General features: G+C 43.2%; 1 protein-coding gene across 3 annotated transcripts in view; it reads left to right on the top strand.

The window, feature by feature from the left end:
- Nucleotides 1-13383, top strand: part of ANXA11 (annexin A11) — a 34948-nt gene that overhangs the window by 2153 nt on the left and 19412 nt on the right. Inside the window, exons 1-2 of one of the 3 annotated variants that reach the window (XM_081006256.1) lie at nucleotides 2382-2426; nucleotides 2475-2576. The exons of 1 other annotated variant lie outside the window; for it this stretch is intronic. In XM_081006256.1, the coding sequence (XP_080862382.1) occupies nucleotides 2547-2576 (30 nt within the window). In that variant the 5' untranslated portion in view covers nucleotides 2382-2426; nucleotides 2475-2546. Of the gene's footprint in view, nucleotides 1-2381; nucleotides 2577-13383 lie in introns of those variants that run through there. One more of the 3 variants, XM_081006257.1, reaches the window with a different exon arrangement.

The following is a 13383-nucleotide window of genomic DNA, read 5'->3' as shown; positions in this document are numbered from 1 at the left end:
CTAGACATGCGTGATGCAGATTTTTTAAGGCCTAGCTTATTTCTGTAATTTTAAGTTGCTTAAGACTGAATTCCCTATTATGTTGTCATTGTTACCTGCCCCGAGACCTTAGGGTGAAGGATGAGTAATAAATTGTTTTAGTAGTAGTAATTAATAATAATAAATACTAGAAATGCGTAGTGATATGTGTGGATTTGTGGTCTGCGATACTTTCCCTTGTTTCCCAAATGTGGCAGTGTTGTTTTCTTTCCCTTCCTGTGTCTGAACTGACAACAAAGAATGCTCTGTCTCTTTATCTTCTATAGTTGTTCCTAATAACATTGCTGTTTCTGGGATCCTGTTTCTGGTTGTTTGTTGCAGAGGATTCTGGTTTAGGGGCTCCTGCACAGGATTATTTTGCTCCCAGGATTATTTTGTGATGTGTGTCTTGTTGGTAGACCTGCCTGAAAGCTACTGTAGTGACTGAAATGCTATGTTGCTGGTCTAGCATATCCCATAATGCTGTTGTAATATGCTAGTGGATAGGGGTGGGGTGCTTAACCCTCCTCCCTGCCAATGACTCCAAGCAGCTTTCAGTTCATTTCCCCCCAGGTGGGCTCTTAAACTGGAGCAAGGCCAGTTGAGATCAGCCTTCAAAGAACATTTGTAGGGGAGAACTGGCAGCAGGTACAAGAGAGATTAGTCTCTCATTTCAGCCTGCTGACCCTTCTGCTCCGCAAGTCCCATCCCCAGCCCCCAATTCCTGGTCGGGAATGGGGTTAGGAATGTTCTTATGCCAAAATCATATGTATCTCTGCCCAGAGCGTAAGATGTGGGAATCCCCTGGTTCAAATTACCAGTATACATCGCGGAGAAACACATTTGATGGCTCCAAGCCACGGTCATTCGATTTTTTCACTTCCCCATCTGCAATGTAGGGGATAATTATGCCGGCTCACTTTGTAGATCTCTCAAGTCTAGAGCGATGGGATGGATATCTGCAATGACTGTTCATTCTCATTTAGCGTTCAGCCTGTGCAAATCAACAGGATTGGCAGAACCAGCCAGTATAACATCAGATCCTCTTTTCCCCGCACACTGTTTTAATTTTTTATGTACTGCCACCCAACCCTTTTGAGCTGTGGTGTGAACTTGCCGTGGCAATGGGTGGCCATTTGTGTCTCCCCTGATCAAGTGGGCATAAAGTGAGGCAATTGTTACCACAGAATTTGCGTGTTGGCAACTGAACCCTGTTCCCCCCACCCTGCCTTACCTTGCCATACTCCGTTGCTACGGGTGCTTCTATCCCAGCTGGAGTAGTGATTAAAAATGGGATTAAAAATGAAGAATGTACCGGGGGAGAGACAGGGTTCAGCTGCCTTCGCCCATGCGCAACATTTGTGGTAAGAGTTGTCACCTTCTCCACTCAGGTGTTATGCGTGAACTGGGCATAGAGGCCATGAAGTGCATCTGGCCCCTTCATGTCCGGTTTAGATCTTGGTTTCAGCATGTGGATGTCTGGAAAAAGGAATCGGTGTGGCCTCAGTTTGGGCCTTGGAGCTTTCAGTCAGTTCCTTGCTCAGTTTTGGACAAATTCCAATCTCTTGGCTTCCATCCCTCAGCTGCTGGGCAGGGGAATGCAAATGCAGAACAGGGTGGTAACGAGGCCAAACTAAAAATAGGAATGTACATTTTGTAGTATTGAATAGCCAATAGGTTGTATTAATTATGACCACTAAGTTTTGTATAAAAATATATGCAGAAACATAACTCTGCTCTAGCAAAACAGGCCAGAGAATGAAATTTTTTGGAGGGGAGGGTTTCATGCAGTGGTGGTTGCTAGCTATCCCGTATTATCCTGAGCCTATCTTGCCTCATAGGGTGATTGTGAGAGAGAAGAAGCAGCCCAAGGTTGTTTGGGGATTTTTATGGACCCAAAATCCACATACACACAAATTAATAAACACTGGCTCCAGTCTAGCAGGAGGTTGAACTGCAAACAACCCATTGAAATGACTGTGCTCATGCAAGTCGACCTGTACAAGAAAACCTCTCGAGTTGCACCTGGGGTAAATGCATTAAATTCTGTGCATCAAATCAATGATCAGGCAGGGAATTTTTTGATTGTGAATTCAAGCACACTGGACAGGTTTTATTGTTGTAGGCCTCCGAACTTCAGGAAGAGGGATGTGGGAAGAAAACTTCATTAACCAAGGGCTGCTTTGTTTCATTGCCCTTTCTTCCTCATTAACTCCCACATGTTTCTTTGTGCATTACAGCTTTAAGTGCCCAGTAGCAGTTTCTGCTTTCCTTCTAGAATAATTGACTTGTGACATCATTGCTGGCTGTCATGGAAACCATAACAGCCCAGCACAGTGTGTGGCAACCTTCCCCAACTGGGTGCCCTGCATTTTTATGGGATCACATCTCCCATCAAGCCCAGCCAGCACAATGCAGCTTCTTAAAATGGGACAAGCGCTGCAGGAACTGGCCAGGAACTCCACTGCTGATGGGAGCTCTTCTCATGAACTTTCTTACCACCCCAGTTCAAGAAGGATGTAAATACAATGGATGGGATTTGGAGGAGCACGACGGAGGTATGGAAGAGGTTTGTTAAAGTAATGGGTGTTGAAGATCAGTGTAGTTGGCCAACTGGCGATCCTTGGGCTGGAACAAGCTTTTGAAATAATTGTCCCTGGAAGCTCTGACAAAATCAAGATGTGGCAGAAAGTTTGCCTGTGCTTTTGGCTTGTAAGAAAATGGTTCCCAAAAGAGCGAATCCAACGCTTTAGGTTAAATCCAGATTGTAAATCTAATTCTGTAGAGTTTTGAAGCCCTTAAGATGGCACCAACTTCCTTGCCATCTGTGAAGAAAGGTCAGTTTGTATAGTAAAATATACTCTGGCTCCCAAGTTACTATAGTTCAGACCCTGAAAACATAGATTTGCCATTCCAGGGATACAGTTAAATTAATGGTTTTCAAATTTCATACCTTCTGGAAACCTTTTTGGATGGATCCATCTACTGAGGAACCTTCCTCTATAGAGAAAATTCTGGAAAGCATTAGAAAAATTCTGGAAAGCATTCTGGAAAGCACTCTGGATTGGTTAGTACATAATGGCCAAACTATGATTTGGTGACTGAGACTTTGCTTGTGCTTATAGTTTGCTTGATTTGAACCCAGTGGCAATCTAAGGAAGTAAGAGAGAGAATTAATGTGATCTGGCAGCATGGTATGCATGATCATGTGCAATTCCAATCTTTTGAAACCAAGTTGAGAGAGAGCTGCTACTCTAAATATAGCATTTGCCTACAAAAAGATTAGCCTTAAGGTACCAGTGTGGTTTTAAAAGGAAAGTAGTAATAGAAGCCTGCATTTTTAGCTGTATCATAGTATATTCTATATCTTAAATAGTAAGCTTAGTTCCCTCAGTGTCAGTCCTTATGTAGATGGAAATGAAAAGGGGAAGGCAGCAGAATTAAGAAACCCCTCCTCCCTGGGCTTTTTTTAGCTGGAAATCACCGGAACTCAGTGCTGACACCTCTCAGGTGGGTGCCATTGCCATTCTTAGAGAACGAGGGAGGCGTTAATGGTGAGTTTCCAGCACCTCTTTTTCTATAAGAATAGCACTGGGAACACCAGTATTTACAGTAGTACTTTAAAAACCTTGAGCAAAAAAATGGAGGTGGGCGGGAACTCGAAACGGATTAATTCTCATTGACCGCATAATGCTGACTGATAGGGAAGAAAAGGAAAATGGGTGGGAAGCTGGGAGTGGTATGGAATACCCTTGAAACTAGCATGGCTGGGGCTCGGAGCAGTCTGCACTGCATCATATATAGGGAGCCACCATGACTAGTTGCCATTGACACCCTTATCCTCTGTGACTTTGTCACGTTAAAATGCAGGCTTTGCTCTCACAGAAGGCAGCGATGGCCATGAACAAGGAGCAGGGGTGGTTGCCCCAGGTGCAAAATTTCAGCACCTGGTGCTTCCTCTATACTGCTGCATGCTTCTGTTGCTGGGCTCCGTTGAAAACGGCTTCTCCATACGAAGCAGGAAGTGAGCTCTCCAGACAATGGAATGACTCTTATCTCTGCGGCAGCAATCTTCTGGGTGACAGGGACGCTGTTAGGCAGTTGAATGCACATACGTACTCCGTCCATTTCCCTCCCTCCCTCCCACCCACCCCTGCCCCTCTGCACAGCCCCGGACACTGGCTACCCATGCTATGCCACTGCTAGATGGGCATTGAGCTGATCCAGCAGGTTAAGCCCCTTTAGCTGTGTAAGGTGGTAGCCATCACAACATCTTCTGGTAACTAATTTCTTAAGTTCTGCATCCTACATATTGAAAAAGTCTCATCCTGCCCCAGTGGAGGCTAGTCCATTGCACCACCCTCAGCCAGCCTTCACCTGCCTGCTGTTGTACTTTCATCAGATCCAGGGCTGACTCTGGCTCTATCCACTTCTTGTCTCCCTTGGCTTCTGCCCTACTGGTTCCATGGAGCACCACTCCACCCCCTGACCCAAATGTATATTTATATTGGTGGACATGGCATGAAATCCTACAATCATCTGTACGAAAACTAAACAGGGGAACTCTGCAGTATAGAAACAGTGGCTTTATTAATGCTGCTAGGTAAAAAAAACAAACCCAAAACCCCATGGTTGTAAAAACTGTAGGCCTCTATTTACACTGCAGGCTTTGAGGGAAAGACCTTATTTATCCTTCAGCAAGCGAGTTCTCACATATAAATTGAGAAACTTTGTGCTTTTTTGGGGTATATAAATATGCCTCAGCTGTCCAATTTAAAGAAGTCCATTCAGCCGTGTATTTGCCAGAGTCCAGTGATTCACCCTTTAATTGTTTTCTGATGTAAATTTATAAATCCCACTCATGACCTACTTTCCTTTTGGGGAGAAGTATTCTCTTTTATTATTTATTTTAAAAGATTAAATGAAACTGCTAAAGTAATGAAAAATTAATCTGGTGCCTTTTAAAAAAAACCAACAACACCAGCATGTTAACTGTTACAATACTTTTTAAAAACGGGTCAAAGTAGTTATGTTGACTCACAGGAAAAAATTCATATTGGGCCAGTACCTTCATTAAAACAACCAGTTAAGTCACATTATTCATTATTATGCAAGCTTTTGAGCTAAGCACCACTAGATGACTAGATGGTACAAAATAATGCAAGGCAATGGGATGAGGAACAGGATTTTATTTTATTTTATTGGCTGGTGTTCAAGTCACCCACATCTGGATCTAACAATAGTCTTATGATGGAGTGTGGCAATAGGAGCCCAGAAAACTTTCAAAAGAACAGCAAGCATAATATAATCTGCCTTGCTCTTGAATACTGTGGGAGGGTCTACTACCTTGTAAACTTTAGATATTTCATTGGGAAGGGTATAATTTAAAAAGCATTTGGGGGATGATCATCTTGCCCTTGGTACACTGGTCACTATTAAATCCAATAGGAATATGCAGTGGCAAATGGTTCCGGGTAATTCTTTGTTACTGTTTATATAGTTGAATATATTTTGGTGCGCTAATACTTATTAGTGAGGCCCATAGCATTCTTCTGTAGTTATGAGGAAGTTTTACTTTGAGGAAGACTCCTTGGGTTTCCCCCAGAGTTTCAAAAGACTATTTTCCCTTTGGATATTTAAGATGCCTCAGAACATTTCAGTTCCTCACAGCATGCAAGTCTCCATTCTCTCTTCAATTGATCAAAGTACTTCAGCCAAATTATGGCACACGTTGGGTTTGGTTATATATACAGTGTCTCAGCATGTGGAATGGCTGTAGGGATGTGGCTCCCTTGGTGATATTTTTGTCCACATCTCTAATCTTTCAGCGCAGGAAAATGAATTGATGAGATGGAAATGGATTAAAACTTCCAAATGCTACAGGACATTGAGAAGTCTGAGACATATCTGATCAGACAAGGTTTCGTCTGGGTTTCCTGTGAATTAAGAGTAGAATTGCAGAAGGTGGTGCTCTATTCCAGTGAAATGCTAAAATGTGCAACACTTTAATTAAAAAAACCGCCCTGCAACTTCTAGATTAGTAATTCACGGGCAACACTTCAGAATATCATTTGCAATCTAGCAACAACTTTCTGGTGATAGCTATGAGGTTTCAATCTGATAAAGAGTTCTTAAACCATTGAAACAATACATGTAGAGCTCCAAACCATTTCTTGATTCAGTCAGTTTGTAAAAGCCACATAAACCGGAGTGTTCATTTACAGATGTTTCACCCGTTTTCTTTTGTCCATGATTGACAGCAACTTGCAGGAACAGCGCGAGTGTCTCACATATGAAAACCTCTCTGTGTTAGCTGGACTGGGTCTGTTTAAATAGTTGCATCTTGGAAAGGTCAAATGCACCCAAAGGAAATGCTGATAAAAAGAATTGCTGCCTTATCACTCATAACAGTCATGTCATAAAGCAGAGTTCGAGGCTGCAGGAGACAATGCTTCCTTAGATTAGTCACGAGTTCACAAACTAATATATAATATGTTACAAAGGCGTCTCATGTGACTTTTAAGGTTTCTGTGTGATACAGTTGGATCTTTCTCAAGCTTAAAGGCAGGGCTTTTTTTCAGCCAGGACTCTTCAGAACTCAGTTCTGGCACCTTTCAGGTGGGCACCATTGCCATGATAAGAGAACAAGAGGTGTTCATGTTGAGTTCCAGCACCTCTTTTTCCCTAGAAAAATAGCTCTGCTTTTAATGTGTGGCCATCTTCATGTGCATCATTGTTAGGCGCTAACATTTGTAGCTCAAGAACAGGATATGATGGATTAGAAAATTTGTGGTGTGATGGATTAGAAAATTTGCTGGCTGCCTGGAAAAACCCACTGTTTTCAAATGGAGAACATGAAAGAGGCAGGTTCAACTTCATTCAGAAACTAAGCGAAGGCACTTCAGTTTTATGTCGCATGCCACTGAACTTGGTGGAGTTCTTTCAATTTAAACTTCACTTTTGTGACCTAGGCCCACATTTACAGCTGCAATGTCAAAATATTACATTAGGCTGTGCTATGGATGGCTTTTGACAGGGTGACCCCACATGTTGGGTTTCTTCCTTGTTCAGCTGGCAGTGTGGGTGGCTCCTATCCAAAGCTGCTTGCCTGGCTCTGCAACTCCTAAATATAATTTTCCCCTTTGGGTGGGCGTGAATATTTCTCAGTTGACAGCTGAATGCAGAGTCGGCTGGCTGGTTGCAGGGGCTTGTCTTGTTTGAAACTACGTGGAAAAGGAGGAAAGCTGTAGAGTGTGTATGAACAGACCACGCCAAATGCAACATGTTCTAATAGTTCTTCCTATATTTGGGTAGCTTGTCCTCCTGCTCTGTGTATTTGTACTTGCCCTTTGTCAATATTGTGTCATCAGCACTTATATTTTTAAGGGAGCAAGCAGAACACATGCTGTAGGGATTGCTTTAAAATAATGGCAGTAGGAGCTGAGAGGAAATTTCTGTAGGAAAACCACTATCTATTTTTCAGGTTTGTTTCATGTATTGCAAAATCTAATCAGTTTCCAGGTTAGCTTAAAAGCACACCAGTGATTGACTAAAAGTAGTTCCAATTAAGTGGGCAGCATTTTTTTTTTTTTTTACAGAATTGTAAGGCAGGAAAAGCACATTCCATCTGCAAGTTATCGTAACAAACATTTCCCTCTTCTCTCTTTGCTTTCAGAGGATGTTTGAGTTACTGCCATGCTGAGAAGTTGATGGGTTTTTTTTAAAAAAAAGTCCCCCCACCCACCCAATATTCTTTGCAAATTGATATTGTCTGCCTTTGTAATACCTTTGTAATGTAAGTTGTTTACTCTTTCCAAATTCTGCTGCTGCTGGTGTAAGGCTGCTAGCTGGGATTGCAAAATACCACCAGAGTCCCATCTGATACTGTTTTCCGGAGTTGGTTCCGGGGGCCCTTTGGTGAGTTTGGGGTTGTTTGTTTAAGATACTTTGATAACATATTACCCAATGCAGGTACGGTACGAGACAGAGAGAGAGAGAGAGAGGGCGCACTCCACAGCCTGTGCATGCTTGCAAACCAGGAAACAACATGATGTAACCTCCTTCCTTGTCATTCAGAATTTCACTTGAGCCTGTACATGGAAGGCTGTGGGATTTGCATGAGGAGGAAAGAGGATACCAGTCAGGTTCAGCATACTGGTGGATCTAACTCTCAAGATTGTTGTAGTACTTAAGTGTTTCTGTTTTGGTGCGCTGGCTGGATTGATAACAGCCATCTGTCTCCTAAACTTGTGTCTCCCCACACCCATCATGCTGCTTTTAGTCTGTTCAGATGTCATTTTCAGCCTAGGGTATGTGTTGATTTGATTATGATGAAGCTCTCCCCTTTCAGTCTGTTTTTCTTTTGAAGAGGCACGCCATCACTTATTACCAGTGTTAGAAATTAGCGAGGCACGTTTTGCTACTGGCACAGGTCCAATTGCGACCACATGGAGATCTCTGGACGCCAGGTTGGCGACTGACATCTCCATCTTGCTGGGCCCTCCAGCTTCCTTAAGCAGGTAAGCAGAAGAGCTCATTTATTGTATTTGTATCCCACCTTTTTCTCCAAGGGGTAAATGGTTCCCCCCCCCCTCAGTTAATCCCTACAGTTACCCTGTGAGCTAGGTTAAGAAGCTATGACTGGTCAAAGGCCACCCAGTGAGCTTCATAACTGAATGGGGATTTGAACCCTGAACTCCCTAATCCTAGTCCAACACTCTAACAGCTACACCCCACTGGCTTCCAGTAGTTCTTCTGCTATGGTGCAGCTCTGTAGATTGAGTAGCTAAATAAATACAGGGAAAGCAAAATGTCACTTAGAGAAGGATCTGAAATATTTCCCTTGAGGCTTAGATTTGTTTTATTTGGTGTTTTAATGTGTTGTGAATCGCTCTGAGATTTTTTCCCTTTAAAATATAAAGCGGTATAAAAGTGAATAATAATAATAATAATAATAATAATAACAACAAATTCCACGGGGGGGGGGGGGAGAAGGCACCTACACATTCCGTTGTGGCGACCGTAACCTGGGTTTAAGGTGCCATTTGGCGATTAGCTCATATCTGAGTTTCTAACACTGCTTATTGCATCCTGCACCTGGTGGGAGCGTACTTGCAGTTGAGGCAGGTGACAGGGTGGAGGTGCGCAACATGTTTGCCTCTTTTACGACCGCCGGAATGGACTATGGAGTGGACTTTGTTCGCGACCTCAGTATGAATGGGGAATCCAGGCAACACAGGATTCCATCGCATCCCAGGGATCTCCACGGTGTTCCCCGTATTGTTCTTGTTGCGCAGTTGCGGTAATAACAGTGACGGCGAACACGTAGCAAGCCATTTGTAGGATTTACTCAGGCTGCAGATAAGAACAGCTCTGCTGCAGGGTTGATGGCGACTGGGAGATAACCAGGAACTTGCAAATTGTAGGGCTCTCGCCACAGAGCGAAGTCTGAGTCATTTAAAAATTTCATGCTACATCAAATAAGGAAGGAGGAAGGGCCTGGTTTTAAATGGGGTTGGAAGAAGGAAGCAGGAAAGGAATTGCTTCTGGCTTTCCCATAGGGAAGGGCATTGTGCAAATATTACGGGGATTATAGGGACACTCTAAACACTTGGTGGTACCAGAAAATTGGGTAGGAGCAGTGCCCCAGCTGCACTCAAAGGTCCGAGTGTAGAAGCAAGTGTTCCTCTCTACAAACTGTGAGAGCCAGGGCTTTAAAAAAAATTTTTTAAAGCCACAGATTCAAGGTGTCAGGTTCCCTGGTTTGCATTTACGGATAGCTTTGCTGATAAGCCCACAACTGCTGCTAGCAACAGAGTTGACTAGTCTGTCAGCACTTATGCCTAGATGAGCTGTGTGTGCTGTGCATATTTCCTTGGCTTGTCTCCTGGAACCAGTTCTTACTTGTTACCGGCAAGTGGCTATTTATGCACCTGATTGAATGAACAACTGCCATTCCTTCCTTTCCATTCTCCACTTTTAGTTAGTTAGTTAGTTAGTTTAATCTAAGTCAGGTATAGGCAAATTCCCCCCTCCAGATGTTTGGGACTACAATTCCCATCATCCCTAGCTAACAGGACCAGTGGTCAGGGATGATGGGAATTGTAGTCCCAAACATCTGGAGGGCCAGAGTTTGCCTATGCCTGTTCTAAGTCATTTCCCCCTTGCAACAGTTTATTATAACTTTAAAAATCAAAACGAATTAAGATGGGAAGAACCTCCGAATGGTTTTTAGAATGTCACAGCATAAGAACTTTGGTTTTAAACTGTGCTCATAGACTTGGAAGAGTTGGAGGGGACCCCCAAGGGTCATCTAGTCCCACCCACCTCCTGCGATGCAGGAATCGAACTTGCAACTTTCTGAGGAGCAAAATCACAACTAAGAGCTTTAAAGGCAACAGTTATTGTGGCGTAAGTTTTAGTAGGCTAGAGCTCACCTGATCAAGTGAGTTGCTCTTTCAGATGCAGGATGCTGTTGGGGGGGGGCGTTGAAAGGCCATGGAATCTAAGATACAGCAGAATGAGTCTGTTACCGTAAGGCTTTTATCCCTAAGGAGCTTTCAGATTGTTAAGTAGGAAACTTGAGAAATCTAGAAGCAAAACCAAAGCAATTTCAGTTCCTGGTGTTTTAATGGTGGGAATCCAACTGTTTGTTTTTTTTTTAATGATATTTATTGAGAATTTTCTAAAAATTACAAGAAAAAAAACAAAGTTACAAGAAAAAGACAAAACAGAGAAAGAAAAATAATAAAAAAAAACCATCATTCTCCAATTCTCCACTTTCATTACCTTCTTTCTTTGACCTCCTCCTCCTCCCTTTTCTTGTATCCTAATTAATAATTTTCGCAGCAAATCCTTTCCATAATTCATAGTATTCTGTCATTACATTACCTTAATCTATTTTCATCTTATCTTATAGAAAACCTTAAAGCTTAAAACTTAAATCTTATTTTTACCAACTTCTCATAACCATAACATTCTTACCTAATTCTTTAAACATTTTTACAAGAGCCAGGTAATTTCATTTCAACATTTTTCTAACATTCATCAATTTTATAAAACAATCCTAATGGTAAAGAAAAAAAATAAATAAGAACAATCCAATCTTCATCCAGCGTCTCTTCCTCCTGGTCCCGGGTTTTGTCAGTCCTTTTTATCCCATTGATCTAGCACATTAACCTGGTGATCTTATATCCGAGGCCCTCAAGTCTCTTCCATGTCCCTTCCGCAGCTCTTCTTCATATTTTCCTTTCACTCATGGGAACTCCAGCTTGGTAATGTTTTTGACCCTTTTCAACAAATCAACCCCTTTTCCATAGTCCAGACTAAACTCCATGTGGTATTTGAAGACATGTTTCAGATTCCCTCCAAAATTGAGAGCCCCCACAGCCCCAAACATCTGATGGCCCATTGCCAGACTCGGAAAGTCCAAACATCCCTGCATGGGGGGGTCAATCCAACCCCCCATTTCCAAACCAAACCAAACTTTATCTTTCCAAATCTGGTTTTTTCCAAGTTCATTTGTCAAATCCAAAAGCTCGTATTCCTGCAGGTCCGAACATCCCTCCCTTTCTGGTGCCCAAGATTCAGCAGCATCCTCTTCTTTCATCTGTTCTGTCATGGCACACTCCTGTTTTAGTTCCTGGGTGGGCTCCATATAGTTTCCCACTACCTGTTCAAAAGTTCTGACCGCATTAGTCATCAAATCCGTCTTCTGACTTAACTGATCCAATAGGGCATTTATTTTACAGAGAGCACACAACAGAGCTTCTGAAAGCATTGTCCTGCAAGGTCACAAATCCTTTCCCACGGTTGTAATCTATAACAGCTGCAAGCTCCCTGGAATTAGTTACAGTTTCACAGTCCCCCTCTAGGGGGAAGACTTCTGGTTGTTCTTTCTTTTAAGGACAATAGCAACAAAGTTTCTTTTTTAAGATATTTTGTCAATATTTGTTCCTTTAAAATGCGAAAGGAAACAATGAAATCACAATGTTACTCTTCTTTTAGCTATCTGTCAGAGACATTTGTCTCTGGTCAATGAGCTTCAAACATCAGTTCTGACACCCCGCTCCAGGATCAGGACGGTGGAAAGTTACTTTGCTTTAAACTCACTTCTGCAGGTTTAAACAGTCCAAAAAAGATCCCCCTTTTTCTCCTGCTACCGAAGGGGGGTTCAACAATTTTGAATGATGAAAGCCAATCCTTTGAAGGTGATTTTCTAAGCTCTAGTTTACGCTGTCTTTGCTTTACTCTGACTACAAGGAAACGGAAGGCTGACTTCCTGTTTCGACCTTCCCGTTTCAGTACCAAATTAAAGTGAATTTTTAAGTCCAATTCCTTTCTGCTCGCCAGTTCTTATTTAAAGTCCAGTTGTTCAATGTTTAAGTACTCACGGGTGATTATTTTAGATGCCAAATTGTCCCAGGAAAAAGGCAGTGCTCTCCGGCAACGGCTATGTGGCTTCGCTCCACGGAAAAAGCAATTGACTCACAGCACCGCGCCACTTCCCCCTCTTCGCTTCGGAGCCCGTTAGTGGGTTCCTTTGCGGGTTGGGGGGGCGCTAAGGGTGCCCGCCGAGTCCCACGGTCACAGGCTTCATCCGCCTGTGATTTCTGGAAGGGTCCCCGCTTCGCCGTAGCGGAAAGGACCTGTTTCGCGCAGCGCTGGTCCCTCCAGTTCAGAGGGAGTCCGCCATTGCCGATGGCGCCACCCCGGAAGTGGAAATCCGACTGTTAATTACAGGCCTGCGCAACTACTGACTAGCCAAGCCTCATGCAGCCCACCGTCCGTGCATCATGACCTGCCAGAGGCCTCAGTGCTCTCCTCTTTTTAAAGTTCTGCCCTGGCAGCAAGAACAGAAGGTTTGTCAAGCCACTTGGTGGGCCATCATCCATGGTCAGTCAGTAGGGTGTGTTGAGCTTAATTGTGCCTCGAGTTGTGCTGGCCGGTAGTAGTAATAAGTTGTATCTAGCATCCTCAGTTTGTGTTGCAGTGGCTCACTCCTCTGTTTCGTTCAGTCTTGGGGAAACTGGTGAAGGAAGAGGAAAATTGAGTGGTTCAGCTCCCCATTTCTCTTAACTCCCTCTAACTTGCTATGGGTGGAAACTTCCCTTGGAAACTGCATGAGGCTTAAAAATTCCAGTACAACATCCTGTTGTTGAGGACTGGCTATTTTCCTCCTGCTTTTGTTCCCAATGTTTCCTCTCACACTGATAGTAGACAGCAAATTATCTGCTGGTCAGTTTACATAGATCTGTGTGGCTTTGCCCCCCACCAAATCAAATTCAACCCGCTGGCTCTGCATGGCAGCCCAGTGAGGACTCAGCGAAGCCGCATGGTTTTCCTACCTTCCTAGAACTGCAAAAA

This window comes from Podarcis pityusensis (genome assembly GCF_964106645.2).
Source record: "Podarcis pityusensis genome assembly, chromosome: 5".
Lineage (NCBI taxonomy): Eukaryota > Metazoa > Chordata > Lepidosauria > Squamata > Lacertidae > Podarcis > Podarcis pityusensis.
The sequence above is the reverse complement of the archived record's forward strand: the minus strand, read 5'-3'. Positions and strand labels throughout refer to the sequence as shown.